Genomic DNA, 16,190 nt, shown 5'->3' with positions numbered 1-16,190 from the left:
TCCCTCTCTCCTTCCCTTACAAAACACTTCCCTCTTATTTCGCACAACTTTAACAAGCAAAGGCAGGTTTTTAAGAAACAACAAATTGCCAGCACTCCCTGTACTCTTTTGATATATACAAACAGCATGTTTACCATGTTTCAAAGTAATACACACAAAGTAGTACACACAAGCAAGTGTGGCGTAGTGGTTTGAGCGTTGGACTGTGGAGGCCAGGGCTTAAATCCCAGCTCAGCCATGTAAACCCACTGGAGGGACCTTGGGCAAGTCACACTCTCAGCCTCAGAGGATGGCCAATGGCAAACCCCCTCTGAAAAACTTATAGGGCTGCCAGAAATTGGAAATGACTCGAAGGCACAAAACAACAACAAGGTCCATGCGGAAACAGTTGTGCAAGCAGCAGGTTTATCATGTTCAGAAGCTAAGTATTACTCATTGGCTGCATCCACACTGGAGAAATAACCCAGTTTAAGCACCACTTTAACTGCCTTGGCTCAAGGCTATGGAATTCTGGGAGTTTGTTGTGGGCTCAGAGCAGAGCTGCACAGCCAGGAACCAGGAATTCTTACTGTGACAGAGCATGACTGCGGGTCCATGCATTTTGTAGTGTGTGTGTGAGATACACACCCCGCACCCCCACACCATGAAAACAGGCACAGATCTCTCTAGGCTTAAATCCCATCGTTAATCCTCACCAAAGCTTGGATTCATTGATTTTTAAGGGGATTTATTGGGGAGACACACTAATTGAGGCCAGAACAAACACACACTCAATACACTCGGGATGGGAGTCATTCATTTTTAAGGGGTCTATTCAGGGGAAGGGGCACTAATTAGAGCCATAGAGCCACAACACACACACACACACACACGGGACAGGACCTGTTCATTTTTAAGAGGGTCTATGGGGGACACATACACACACCGGACTCACTGGCTTTGAAGGGGTCTACTCGGGGAAAGGGGAGCTAATTGGAGCCACAACACACACACACACACTTATGTATTAGGGACCAGGCTCCTTGATTTTTAAGGGGTCCACTGGAGGTAAAGCCACTAACTGAGGCCACAACACACACCTACAGACACAGGATGGGACTCCTTGGTTTTTAAGGGGTCTACTCGGGGTCGAGGCCACAGCATTGACACAAACACACACAGAGACTTCTAAGTAGTCTACTCAGGGAAGGGGCACCAATTGAAGACAACACACACGGGACGAGATTCACTGATTTTACAACACACATACACACACACAACGGACGGGGCTCACCGGTTTTTAAAGGGTCTACTCGGGAGTTGAGGCGACAACACACACACAAACACACACAGAGGACGAGACCCGCTGATCTTTAAGGGGGTCTAAAGGCACTTTAACTGTGGCCACAACGCACACACAAACACACATTGATATAGGACGGGACTCACTGACTTTAAAGGAGTCTACTCTGGGGAAGGGGCCACAAAACACACACAAAACACACACACACACATATGGGACGGGACTCATTGGTTTTTAAGGGGCCAAAAAGTACTAAGGCCACAACACACACACAGGGCGGGACTCATTGCTCTAAAGGCACCAACTGAGTCCGCAACACACAGCGCTGCCATTCCGCGGCCGCCAACACAGCTGTGCAGCAACCCTTTCTGCACAACTTTTCTCCGTGCCAAGAGTGGAAGGCGAGGGGGGCGTGGCCGGAGGAGCCCCGCCGTGAGGCTGCAATCAATCGCCGGGTTCTTTGGCTGTTCTTCTTCACCCACCTGCCTCAGGACTTTGTGGCAGTTGCTACAGACCCGGCGACCGAGCCCGCTGCCCTGGCCGTCCCCGGGCACCGAAGCCGGGCAAGAAGCGGCGCTGCTCCCCCTGTTCATTATTACACCGGAGGAAGAAGGGAAAGAAGGCGGCTGGAGCGGAGGCTTTCTGCCTTCTTCCCTCCGAGGCAGCAGCCCCCAACCGCCCCCTTCCCCCCTCCAGCTCCAACTGCCGCTTCCCCCCTCCTCCTCCTCCTCTTCCTCGCGCGCACACCCCTCAGCGCCAGCCAATCAGCGCGCTACGACCACGCCCCCTTCCCAGCCCCGACGGCCAATCAGCGCGCTCTGACCACGCCCCCTTTCCCACTCCCGGCGGCCAATGGCGATCCTCGAAAGCCACCAGCCAATCGGAAAAGAGATCCAGCGTTGCCATCTCCAGGCAGGAGAGAGAGATGGGCGGAGATGTATATGAAAAGCGTGTCTTCTTCTGCTCCACCCTCTTTCTTCAGCCAGCTGGAAGCTCGGAGGAGGAAGGGGGCGTGGTTTAGTCTCGACCAATAGGGTGGCGGTTGGTGAGGCTGTGAGGCACGCGCCGCCGAAGCGGTTACGCCCCCTTCGCTGTTGCTTAGGTTTCGAAAATGGGGGAGGGGCAAAAGGAGGGCTAGAATGCGTCCGCACTGAGGAAGTAATGCGGTTTCGCAACGGTTTAACCGGCAGTGCTAGAGTTTTGTAGTTTTGTGAGACGTTTAAACCTTCTCTTGTCAGAGAGAGCCCTGGTGCCACAGCGAACTACAAAGCATTGAGCCCTGGGGCAGTTAAAGCGGTGTCAAACTGGGTTATTTTCACAGTGCAGATGCAAGCAAAGAAATAGCATATTTTATTATAATCATCATCATCATCATCATCATTATTGTTTTATTATTTTAATATAATATTATTAAATTATTCTATTATTATTATTATTATTTTATAAAATAATAATAAATAAATACTAAAAACTTTTATTTATACTCCGCTGCTCTGCTACAAAAGTAATCAAAGTGGCTCACATATTTAAAACAGAACCCATATACAAAAGGTTTATTATTATTATTATTATTTATTCATTTTCACCACAAAACCCCATTCAGACCAAGAAAAATAAAGCGATTTGTTGGCTCAGAGTCCAGTTTGAGGCCCTGGCGCAGCGCTAGGGAATCCTGGGAAATGTAGTTTGTTTTTGGCACCAGAGCGCTCTCTGACAGAGAAGGTTCAATGCCTCACAAAACTATAAGCCCCCAAATCCCATCACATTGTGCCAGGGGCAGTTAAAGCGGCCTCAAACTGGATTGTTTCTGCAGTATATTGTCGAAACCCAGATAGTTTGTGTTTTAATGTGAGCAGAAACAGCCCGGTTGGAGATCAGGGCCACATTCCCACTTACAAATAAATCGGTGTGCGATCCGAATCGATGGATCGACTTCACATCGGATCGTGGTTTACACTACCCTTTTTCTGGCATCAAAATAACCCACTTGTGGTTCCCGTTCACCAGTGAATTGATTCAAAATGATTCAGTTCCAGACAGCCAAAGGGGAAATCTGAATCGATTTTGATCCGCTTGTGGTTCACCTTTGTGCAGAATCGATTTGCTGTGATTGTTTGTGCTTAGGCTACAGTATATTTTTGTCTGCCTACTAGAGGTATTAACCCAATATGTTGTCTGATGGACAGATTATTGGGTTAATACCCCTATTAGGCAGACAAAAATACAGTTGGCTCTCCTTATCCACGGATTTTTTATCCACGGATTCAAGCATCCACTTCTTGAAAATATTCCAAAAATTCTAAATAGCAAACCTTGATTTTCCATTTTATATAAGGGACCCCATTTTGCTCTGCCATTGTATCTAATGGGACTTGAGCATCCACAGATTTTGTTATCCATGGGGGGTCCTGGACCCAAGCCCCAACGGATAACAAGGCCCCACTGTATGTGTAACGTATCCGCCAGGTAGCCGTGTTGGCCATATAGCAAAGTACAATGACATCCAAAATCCACAAAAGAGGGATACCCTTTTTGGTCTAGTATGTGTGTACACAACATATGTATACAGTGGGCCCTTGGCATCTGCGGGCATTTGGTTTCCAGACCCCCATGGATACCAAAATCTATGAATGCTCAAGCCCCGTTAAATACAACGACACAGTATAATGGTGTCCCTTGTATAACATGGCAAAATCAAGGTTTGTTTTGGGGAATTTATATATTTTTAACATATTTTCAAACAATGGATGGCTGAATCACTGGATAAAGAAGCTGTGGATATGGGGTCAGGGTGACCAGTTGTCCTCCTTTTCCAGGACATGCCCTACATTTCAGCCTTCTGTCCAGGAGGAATTCCAAAGCATCCTTCATTTTGAGCCTGACTAAGAAGCATGGATTTATATTTGTATGAGCGTTCTTAGCTTTTATTTTGTCGTGCCCTACATTTTTCTCGAACGTCCTAAATTTGTGATGCCTTGTCCTCCTTTGCGTCCACGAAATATGGTCACTCTGCCCTTGTGGATACCAAAATCCATGGATGCTCAAGTCCCATTAAAATGCTTATTTATTAAATATTTATGTACATAAAATGGCAAAATCAAGGTTTATTTTATTTTATTTCATTTCATTTATATGCTGCCTTTCTCCCCGGAGGGACCCAAGGCAGCTCACAGACAAAACATTTAAAATCTCAATAAAATTCAAAACAATTAAAAATATGTACACCCCACAGAAAATCACATAAAAATATACAAAAATGAAAAAACAAACTAAAACCCCACCTGCTCCATAAAAAAGGTTGTGTGTGTGTGTGTGTGTGTGTATTGTCTTTGGAATATATATATATATATATATATTGAATGGCAAAAATCAATTTTGGAATATTATATATATATAATGGCAAAATCAAGGCTTGCTTTTTGGAATTTATATGTTTTTAATATATTTTTCAAGCTGTGGATGCTTCCATAGATAACAAGAGTGGACTGAAAATAAAATCAAGCAAAAGGGGGCGGGGGAGCCATATCCTTTTAAGTTAATGCAGAGGTGCCTATATAGGGTCTCCTTCACTACTTCACTACTGTCCAAGCCCTTAGAGATTTGTACTTCTCTAGGCATTTGTAGGTCCTCCAGCGCAATTCTATGGTCAATGTCCAGATGGACCACTTAGAGATTCCTAGAGAGGGGTTCTCTCAGGTTAAAAAAGTGGCTTTTTATTATTTATGGTTTTTCTACTTTTCACAGGGGTCCTGTACCCCTAACACCAGCAAACATGGAGGGTTCATACTATATTGCTTACCTGAACCGTGCGTGTTCTTGAATATGTAGTACACTTGTGATTGATAATTCATGAAGGGGTTAAACTACTACATTAAAGTCCCAGTGGCTCAGTTTGGCTGATCGTTTTTTGGGGGGTGGCCCTTCCCCTCACTTACACTTGAGGGGGGTTGCTTTAGCTAGTACTGCCTCCCTAGTTCCAGAGTCCATGACTATTGGTTTTGATTAGCTGGTTTCAATTGTGGAGCTTATCGCCTGGAGTTTTAAATTGGCTCCAGCCTCTCAGGCTGCAGCCAGGATGTGGGATGGAGGCAGGGATTATCACACACTAAATCAACGCTGAATTACCGGCTGCCATCAGCCTGGGTCCAAACCGTGCTCCACCAGCATTTTTTAGAAGTTGGAAAGCTTTCTGACTTCTAAAAAGTGCTGGTGTTGTGTGGCTTGGACCCGGCTGGGACCCAGGCTGATGGCAGCCGGCAATTTGGTGGCAATCTAGTGAGTGATAATCCCTGCCTCCATCCCACGTCCCGGCTGCAGCCTGGGAGGCTGGAGCCAATAAGCTCTTGTCATTATCATTATCATTATCATTATTATTATTATTATTATTAACCTTTATTTATTTATGGACTGGAGGGAGGGCTTGGCTTCATAATGGATGGTTAATCTTCTTCCAGGGAAAATACATACTCTCAAGTAGGATAATACATATACAATACATAGCAATACAGGAAATGGTTCGATAAACAGGCAACAAAAGAACATCAGATAGTAAGCGACAATTATGCAATGCCTGGGAAGGCTTCTCTGAACAGGATGGTTTTCAACTCCGTTTTGAAGCTGGTTAAAGAAGTGATGGCTCTTGCTTGTGGGGCAAGAAGGTCTTTAATCATATCTTTTGCTACTCGCTCTGGAAGTGGAGGCTGAAGTTGGTTCCTTGTTTCCAGTACTTTATTTCCACATACAGTCGGCCCTTCTTATACACGGATTTTTTATACACGGATTTAAGCATACACGGTTTGAAAATGTTCCAAAAAAGTATAAATTTACCTTGATGTTCCATTTTTTATTAGGGACACCATTTTGCCATGTCATTATACTTAATGGGACTTGAGCATACACGGATTTTGTTATACACGGGGGATCTTGGAACCAAACCCCAGCGTATAACAAGGATCCACTGTAATTTCAAAGCACGCCCAGATTATCCAGATGAATAATGGACGCTAGTCCCCAGGAGTTTAATGTGAAAAGGTAGGGTTAAAATGGTCATGAACAGGATGTTTGCTGCATTTTTGCTCAACAGCTGGAGCACTAACAAAAGGGCACTTCCTCACATTACAAAGATTATTTGCTTATTTGGCCATAATAAAAACATCTAATCTGTGAAGACAGCTATGTACATTGGATTTAGACCTCTGATGGAAAGAAGTTTCAGTTGGAACTATAGTGGAGCGATATGCAATAGATTAGGAAAGATTTCTGACTCCAATAATTCAACAATAGTGGCAAATAACTGACATACACCACTCACAGTTGCACTGTGTTTGCTCCTCAGCAATTTGCTCAACAATAAAGCAAAGCCCTGCTAAGGCTGTACCATTCAGAAGGTAAGTGGGACCTCACAAGACTGGCTGCTCTCCAAATTAAAACCTTCCCACCTGAGGCATGCTATAGTGGCTTTTCACACTACACCGTTATAACACTATGATTCCACTTTAAGTGCCATGGCAACTTCCTGTGGAATTACAGAGTTCATAGTTTGGTGAGGCACCAAGACAATCCAGAAGAGAATTCTAAATGCCCCTCACACAACTGCAAATCTCAAGATTCCGTAGAATGGAGCTGTGGCAGTTAAAATGGAATCAAAGTGCTACAACTATGTAGTGTGAAAGGGCCCAAGGAGAAGTATACTAGTTAGCAGTAGTGCAAAGAATCCCAGTAGTGCAAAGAATCAAGCAATCTTGTGTTCCATGTTCCTTCTGAAGATGTGGCCATCAAATTCATATCCAGCTGTAAAAGTTAACTGACTTGCAAGGTAGGGGGCACAACTGTTCACTACAAAAGACGACTGTCATTGGTGAACTTACCTGGGAATTCAGTGTCCTTCAGAAAATATAACTAATTAGTCAGTTAATAACCCCAGCAATAATAATAATAATAATAATAATAATAATAATAATAATAAAATTTTATTTCTATACCACCCTTCTAGAAATCAGGGCGGTGTACAACAAGCAATCCATACAATCAAACATATTAAAATACATTAAAAACATTACAATAAAAACAAGCAAACTCATGCCAGCTCAACCAGCTGACAAAGGAGGGGAGAGAGAGTATACTGGGGGGTAGAATCAGGGGTAGGCCCGCTCGAAAAGATATGTCTTCAACCCCTTCTTAAATTGGGCCAGGGAGGTGGCCGAGCGGAGCTCAGCGGGCAGCGAGTTCCAGAGGTTGGGGGCCGAGGTGGTAAAGGCCCTCCTGGTGGTAGTAACTAATCTGACCTCTGGAACTCTTAATAATTGCTGCCCAGTTGATCTGAGTGTGCGGGGCGGATTGTACGGAGAGAGGCGGTCCTCCAAGTACCCTGGGCCCAAGCCATTTAGGGCTTTATAGGTAATAACCAACACCTTGTATTGCGCCCGGAAGCGAATAGGCAGCCAATGAAGGTCTTTAAGCACAGGTGTTATGTGACTGGCCCTGGAAGTACCGGTGACCAGTTGTGCTGCCATTTTCTGCACTAATTGCAGCTTCCGGGTATGGTACAAGGGTTGCCCCGTGTAGAGCGCGTTGCAGAAGTCCAATTGAGAGGTTACCAGAGCGTGTACTACAGTTTCAAGGCCCCTCCGGTCAAGGTAGGGACGCAGCTGGCGTATCAGCCGAAGCTGATAACAGGTGCTCCTGACCATTGCATCCACCTGAGAAGTAAGATGGAGCGACGAGTCAATAAGCACCCCCAGACTGCGTACTGAGTCCTTCACAGGAAGCGTGATCCCGTTCAGGACAGGTGGAACCACCGCCATCCCCGGGCCAGGAGAACCTATCGCGAGCACTTCCGTTTTCTCTGGATTCAGGCTGAGTCTGTTTTCCCTCATCCAGCCCATTACCGATTCCAGACAAGTCACGAGAGGAGAGATGCCATCCCTGGTCACTGCATCAGTCGGAGACATAGAGAAAATTATTTGGGTGTCATCAGCGTACTGATAACCCCGCGCCCCATGACTCCGGATGATCTCTCCCAGCGGTTTCATGTAAATGTTAAAAAGCATGGGAGACAGAATGGCTCCTTGAGGAACCCCAGATGTAAGGGCCCTCTTGTCGGAGCACACGTCCCCCAGCTGCACCATCTGGAACCTCCCGGAGAGGTAGGATCGGAAGCACTGGAGTGCAGTGCCCCCGATTCCCACCTCTACCAGGCGCTCCAGAAGGATACCATGGTCTATGGTATCGAAAGCCACTGAGATGTCCAAGAGCACTAACAGGGACACGCTACCCCTGTCTATGCTCAGACGGAAATCATTGACCAAGGCGACCATGGCAGTCTCAACCCCATAACCTGCCCAAAAACCGGTTTGAAATGGGTCTAGATAATCCGTTTCATCCAAGATCGATTGAAGCTGGATTGCAACCGCCCTCTCGATCACCTTCCCCAAAAATGGTAGCAGCGAGACTGGCTGATAATTGTTGTGCAACAGGGGGTCGAGGGAGGGCTTTTTTAACAAAGGTTTTACGACGGCCAATTTCAAACTAGCTGGAAATTGTCTTTCCCTCAAGGATGTATTAATAATCCGGTGTAACATTGCAGTTACTACCGGTCCCCCCTGAGCTGCTAACCACGAGGGACAGGGATCGAGAGAGCAGGTTGTCTTCCTAACACTTCTAAGGATCTTGTCCACATCCTTGGTACTAACAGGCTCAAACTGATCCAGTACAATCGAGTCCACGGAAGCTCTGGATGCCTCTACTCTGGACTCTGCTCTAATGCTGGTATCAAGACCTTCACTTATCTGAGAGGTTTTATCCACGAAGAAGTTGTTAAATTGGTCACAGCAGGCCTTAGAAGGTTCAAGGATCTGGTTCGGGGCAGGAGGGAGCTGAGTTAGCTCCCTCACAACCCTGAACAACTCTGCTGGACGCGACTTCGCGGACGTGACACGTGCAGCATAGAACGAATTCTTAGCTGCACGTATCGCCTCTCCGTAGTCCTCCAAAAGATGGTCTAGGAGAGCCTTGTCGGGTAAGCACTGGTGTTTCCGCCAGACGTGCTCTAGCCGTCGCAGCACCCGCTTCCTTGCCTGGAGATCTTCCGTATACCAGGGCTTCTTTTTGGAAGCAGGCCTGAGAGGACGCTTGGGAGTGTATAGCCCTGGAGAGATCAATGTCCCAGATGTTGGTCAGGGCATCAACAGTATCGCCGTCATTTCCAACCATATACCCCTCTAGGCTTTCTGGAACCTTTCGGGTTCCATCAGCCTTCGAGGGTGGACCATTCTAATAGGTCCGCCACCCCCGGGAGGGATCTGGGTAGATGCCCTGATTTTTGCCTCCACCAGGAAATGATCCGTCCATGACAGAGCGGAAATATTAGTAATTTCCGCCCACGGAATTTCCATGTCCGTACAAAAGACCAAATCGAGTGTATTGCCCGCAGAGTGCGTCGGACCCGAGACCAATTGAGACAGGCCCATGGCTGTCATGGTATCCATGAATTCCCGAGCCGCACCGGATGGAACATAGTTGGCCGCGAAGGGGATGTTGAAATCTCCCAGGACCAGAAGCCTGGGGGACTCCAGCATCAGTTCCGAGACCAACTGTGTCAGCTCGTTAAGGGAGTCTGTTAGCGCACGGGGTGGCCGATAGACCAACAGAATCCCTAGACTGTCTTTGGCCCTCAGGGTCAGGTAAATACACTCGATATAGGAAGTTTGACGAACAAGGTTCCTGGTTAAAGACAAGGTGTTCTTATGCACCAAGGCAACACCCCCCCCCCCCGCCCATCTAACCTGGTCTGGTCCTTCACTGAGTACCTGGCACGTAGGGTCTGAGCCCACACAGCTTCTCCTTCAGGCCCAAGCCAGGTCTCAGTAATGCAAGCCAAGTCACAGTTGTTATCCTCGAGCAGGTCGGAAATAATGTGGGACTTGTTCTTAATAGACCTGGCATTGCACAGGAGCAGAGACAGGGTTTGTGGTACGGTTGGAATGACCCTCAGGTCCCTTTGGTTAGGAGAGGGACAGGAAGGAGAGATAGATATTAAGCATTGATCTCGCCTTCCCCTGTAACGCTGGTCCACACTCCTACCACCATACCTCCCCCTGCCCCACACTACCTCAATAGGAGCTCCGCTCGTGCAAGGAGGATTACCCTCTGCCTCCCCAGCCAAAACATTCCTCACAGCCATATCCTCCCCCTCCCCCTGCAATGCAGCAGTGAGGACAGAGAAAAGACACCACAGTCATTCTCTGTCTAGATGCCGGCACGGGTGCATCTCCCTTGCCCTCGTGCAGTCGCTGATGGGCGCAACTGCGCAGCAAGGACACGCTGGGATGGAGAAAAGTCCAGAAACAGTCCGTGGGCGGCTCCTGGGCTGGTGCGCAGTTGCGCACCTCTAACAACCCAGGAGACCGCCCGGCAGCAACAAACACAGCTCCAAGCAGAAGTCTGGGAGGCAAGGGGGCGTGACGGAGGAGGAGACCAGGCAGCCCGGCTTTATGTGCGCCGCTCTCACCGTCGCACCCTCTCTCCGCCTTCCCCCCCAGGTGTTCCAAGTTCCGCTCACCGGCCGCTGCAAGGACATGCTGGGATGGAGAAAAGTCCGGAAACAGTCCATGGGCGGCTCCTGGGCCGGTGCGCAGTTGCGCACCTCTAACAACCCAGGAGACCGCCTGGCAGCAACAAACACAGCTCCAAGCAGAAGTCCGGGAGGCAAGGGGGCTATGAGGGGAAGGCTGTTCTCACCAGCCCCCCCTCTCCCCAAGCCGCCAGGCAGCAGCAAGAGAGAGTCCTCCTCCGCAGGTGGAATGTCCCTCCCCCGAAGACTTAGGGAGGAAAGGCTCTGGCATCCTCAAGGGCCAGCAAGCTGGTTATGAGTTGGTTATGAGGGGAAGGCTGCTCTCACCAGCCCCTCCTCTCCTTAAGATGCCAGGCAACAGCAAGAGAGAGTCCTCCTCTGCAGGTGGAATATCCCTCCCCAGAAGACTTAGGGAGGAAAGGCTCACTTAGGGAGGAAAGGCTCTGAGGGAGCTTGCCCATTAAGTTACAAGGCAGTGCTTCAAGGGAAGATGAGATTAGGTATTTGCTCTAGAGAATGTTTGGAGAATATAAGTGATGGGAGGTCTGTTTGCCTTGGGCCTTAGGCAGGGTGAGAAACTATGAGTTAGGGCTCCAGATCAATCCTAATACACAGCTAGGCAACGTACATGAAGTGGTGTACCTAGTATATTTCACATCCAGTGAGGATCAATTTTTAATACCCCCTCCTCTTTTCAACAGCCTTTTCTGGGTCTGGTGCCATTGCTGGCCAGATGGGAAAGGAAAGTGACTCTTCCTTGACAGGCCAGCAGAGTTGCCAGACTCGGAAGGCAGCCCAGTCCCACCAGTGGCTGCTGGTGGAAGTGAGCTGCTCTTATAACCCTGCAGACTTTTCTAGGTTTGGCGGAGCTGCTGGTTGGGTGTGAAAAGAGGAGACTTGCTTTCCCACCTGGCCAACAGAGCCGCCAGCCATGGAAGGGACCCCTTCTCATCAGCACACTGAATGATACCCCCTGGTCTGAGGTGTCACCCAGTGTAATCTGAACCCCCCGCACCCCCTAATGAAGCCCTTGAATATATACAGTATATACTCGACTATAAAGTGACCTCATGTGGCCAAAATTATGGATTTTGATATGACCTGTGAGTAAGTCGATGGTAAAACCTAGAGGCATGAAACAAAGGATCTAAAGGGTGAAGCAAAGGGAAACAGTGCCAAAGAACTTGCAAAATTCTTGCAGGCACAACTGTTTGTGCTCATACTAAAGGCTGAATGGAGGACAGAGAAGGTGGTGGTGGTGGTGGTGGTGGTATTGTTTCCATGACAGATTACACTCTTGGCTTTCACCAGGGGGTGGTTCCATTTTTATTATGAGTTAAACAGTGTACTTACAGTATACTTATACTGACACATGGATAAGTCAACTCCAGTTTTTGGGGTCCATTTTTTTTTTACTAAAATTGCTAGACTTATACATGGTCACTCCATGAGTTACCGCACCAGATGATACCAACCCTAGCGACACCACTGGCAGAGGCTACTCTAAATAAACCTTGCCAAGGATACTCTAGGATAGGGTTGATATAAGTCAGAATTGACTTGAAGGCACATAACGACAAAAGCCAAGCAGTTGCAATTTGGATGACATTTTACTGCAGACAGGATGTGTTAAGCACTCTTTCGCATTGCTAAAATACTAAGCATAGAGTCTTGGTCCAAATCTTGCAACTCGTGTGTATAAAAGAAAAACTAGCGGCGGTGGTGGATTCCATCAAGGCAACAGAGAATTGGCTGAGTTAGCCAGAAGTGGAATGTGTTTAGCTGGCTCTTCTGTGTGGATATGCAAAGCCAGCTAGCCCCACAGTTCTGTTTCATTCTCTATTGTGAAGCCGATCAGTCCTCTCCAGTTGCATTGGTGGGTGGGGGGAGAGAAAAGAAAGATGAAAAACAAATGGGAACGGGAATGACATTTGGAATTCCAATGCAAGAGAGAAAGAGAGTCAACTGCTATCCATTCTTGGGATTAATATCAATAAAGTTCATTTCCTCCTATTTATTTTTACACATTGAAATGTACATACTTAAATTTTGACCTCTGGCCGAGCCAGCAACATATTAAAAACAACTGTGCTTCAAATAATACTTTACCCATGGTTCTTCATTGCCCCTTCCAAGCCTCTTTTCCTTTTACAGTAAAAGCAAGTAACATATGGACTTAAAGAACCAAATCTGGCCAAGACGTCTTGCTGACTCAAACCAAGGAAGTATCCTTCTTGGATGGTGCCAATGAATTCACACTCCAAGTAGAATTGGCATATTAAACATTGCCTGACATATGGTTGCCAATCATGCAATGTTTTACTGGCCTGATACCTGTAAACTCACTATATATTCTGCGTCTGAGACATGAAAACCTCCTGTGGTGTCATGAGTTGGTATGGAGCCTGAAAAATCAGTAGACGTCATAGCCATCCTAATCCAGGTTTTGTTGCTTTTGGAATAACTTCAGCTCTGTCCAAGGTCCATTTCTAAAATGTAAAGTATTACTTATGAATTGAATTTATGCAAATAATTGCAAACTTGTGCACGTGCTTGTTTTCCTCACAATCTCAGTGAATCCCATGGTATATTACAGGTACTGATGTGTATCCAAGAATTGGCAAGTGCCTTTGTAACAGTTGCACTTGAGAAACTCTGCTTGTACAGCTGTGAACCCAATACAGGTGCTATGCTGTGACCAGAAAAGTACAACCTCACGCAAGAAAACTTTTTTCTTGCTTGTTGTTAACTTGGTTGCTTGGAGGGCAGGGCAGCAACAAGATGGAAATGGTGTAGTTCAATAAATATTGCCAAAGGACCGATTTTCCAACTTAAATGGTAGTTTAAAATCCACATGTGATACATCATCCACTGAGACCTCTGGAAGATTCCAGTGGATTTCAGTGGCTGAAGTAATAATTTTACACCTGTCTATGGGGATATAATCAGATGCTTTTTTTAACCGACCAACTCCACTTCCCACAAACCACAGAGTGGCTGTGGAGGGCTGCAGCAGGTCAACAGTGAGTCAAAGAATGTTGGGTGAACAGCGATATGTGGAACTGTTATGCTATGCTTTGCATGTAGAATCTTGGGCTGCATCTACACTGCAAAGTAATGGAAGCATTCCATTATTTCACAAAGATAATTATGCTATTTATGACTAGTAATATAATGTAACAAGCAATGACCAGGGCTGCATCGACACTGCAGAAATAATCCAGGTTGACACCACTTTAACAGCCATGGCTCAATGCTATGGGATTTGGGGGATTGTAGTTTTGTGCAACATTTAGCCTTCTCTGTCAGAGAGTTCTGGTGCCACAACAAACTACAGTTCCCAGAAATCCATAGTATTGAGCCATGGCAGTTAAAGCGTTGTCAACTTGGATTATTTCTGCAGTGTAAATACAGCCTTGGTTATTGCTTGTTGTATTATGTTACTAGTCATAAACAGCATCATTATCTTTGTGAAATAATGCAATGCTTCCATTACTCTTCTGCCTACATGGAGGAAAACATTATAGGTAGTATTACATAGAAAGCATTTCTTCCAAGCTCTGTCTGTGAAATTTCATGTTGGATCATTTGGTCAATTCAGCTATAAATCCTAATCTCATTGAAGGGGATAGCAATATGATTGTGACTGCAGTGCAATGCTTTGTTTTTTTTTTTATTTTTCTGTATTTTAGAAAGTTAGTACATCAGGTGAAGACTTGGCTATGAGAGATGTTTTAATGCTTCCTCCACACCCATCTTCAATATGCTTTCAGCAAGAACAGAGATTAAAGCAAGATCAAGGTTTGTTAGGGTGATGAAAATATCTACAAGGCCTCATCATCTATCAAAGAGAAACAGAGAGAGACAGCTGCTGATGCAGATATTTTAAAGTTGTATGCATTCATTTCATTCATAAATCACAGGTAGGCAAAGTCTGTCCCTGGAGCCATATATGCCCCGCTCCTGGAAAAGGATGAGTTGTCTCTTCTGGAAGCCTACAGAAATGGTGATTTGCCTTTCAAGCAGATTGCAGGGCCCAGTTATCAAAAGTGAAAGTGGGATCCAGAGGCCCATTTACACTACACAAATATAGCACTATGATTTCACTTTAAGTACCATGGCAAAATCCTGTGGAATCCCGGAGACTGTAGTTTAGTGAGGCACTAGAGATTTACAGCTGACTACTCTAAATGCCTCTCCCTAAAACTGCAAATTCCAAGAGTCCATGAGCTGTTGCTACGGCTATGTAGTGTGAATGAGATCGCAATAGGGTTGCAATATTAATTTCTTTAAACCCAGGCATCTATTTTGTATATAATGCAAATTATTATAGTTATGCAAATTGTTCTCTCTGCTTGTGACCCTCCCTTCCTTCTTACAGTCTGCTGATTGCACCATTCATTCTCCCTTCCTTCTCCTCCCTTCTTCCCCTAGCCTCATTTCATACCCTTGCAATGGGCTTTCTTGCCCCTGGCTGTTTGATACACTCACTCTCTCTTCCCTCTTGCCTGCAAGTCAGCAATGGATCTTTTTCTTGCTGAAAAAATTGACACAAGAGTATCTACACATTTTGCTCCATATTATGGCTCCTACATGAGCTAGAAACTTAAAAAACAAACAAACTTGGAATCTAGGAGAAATTAGGCCCATTCCCACTTATATTTAAACCATTTTGTAATTCACTTTCACTCCGTATTGGTAAATCAATTCCAAAAGGTCTGTCATTCCCATTATGAAAGCAGATCTTTTCATTATCCCCTTGTAATCACTTCTTTTTTGGCACAATTGTCATCCCCACTAATTTGCACCGCTTCGAAATGCATGTCAATCATCTGTGCATCATCAGTGATGTAAGTGGCAGCCCAGGCATCCTGGCTTGGGAACTGTGTGTATGTGTGTTTGTGTGTGTGTGTGTGTATAAATTGATACAAGATTCAATTCATTGGTTTTGCAACTGTTTGCCTCACTGATTGCAAGTAGTTGCAAAATCAATGAATCAAATCTTCTATCAACTTTTTTTAAAAAATCATGCGCCCATAGGTCACATCAAAAGCACAAAGGAAGCACTGAGCAGAGGGGGGAAATGGTGGATCTACCAAAAACTGAGGAGTGATGACAAACACCCATCTGCCATTAGTCCCTCCCCTCCAGAATGATGTGATTCAGATCCATCATTGTCACTTGTTGAAGACGCTTCAGAATCGATTCTTTTAAAAAAAAAAACCCACCAAAGAACAAGTGTCAGGAAAGAGCAGGGGTTTTTTGTGTTTGCCTCGCTTCATCACGATTGAAACTGATCACAGTAGGATCAGAACTAGTTTCAAATGGGAACGACGG

At 45.9% G+C, this 16,190-nt stretch overlaps 1 protein-coding gene across 3 annotated transcripts in view; it reads right to left on the bottom strand.

Annotated features, from left to right (window-relative positions):
• The window catches only part of SESN3 (sestrin 3), a 64,914-nt gene extending 62,950 nt beyond the window's left edge, over positions 1-1,964 (bottom strand). Inside the window, exon 1 of one of the 3 annotated variants that reach the window (XM_089512802.1) lies at positions 1,765-1,964. In XM_089512802.1, coding sequence (XP_089368928.1) covers positions 1,765-1,875 — 111 coding nt within the window. In that variant the 5' untranslated portion in view covers positions 1,876-1,964. The remainder of the gene's footprint in view (positions 1-1,764) is intronic. The other 2 variants (XM_089512803.1, XM_089512805.1) reach the window with 2 other exon arrangements.
• Between the last annotated feature and the right edge of the window lie 14,226 nt (positions 1,965-16,190).

This window comes from Sceloporus occidentalis, unplaced genomic scaffold (genome assembly GCF_023333645.1).
Source record: "Sceloporus occidentalis isolate IW3139 unplaced genomic scaffold, rSceOcc1.0.p SCAF_2, whole genome shotgun sequence".
Lineage (NCBI taxonomy): Eukaryota > Metazoa > Chordata > Lepidosauria > Squamata > Phrynosomatidae > Sceloporus > Sceloporus occidentalis.
This window is presented reverse-complemented; position numbering and strand designations above follow the sequence as displayed.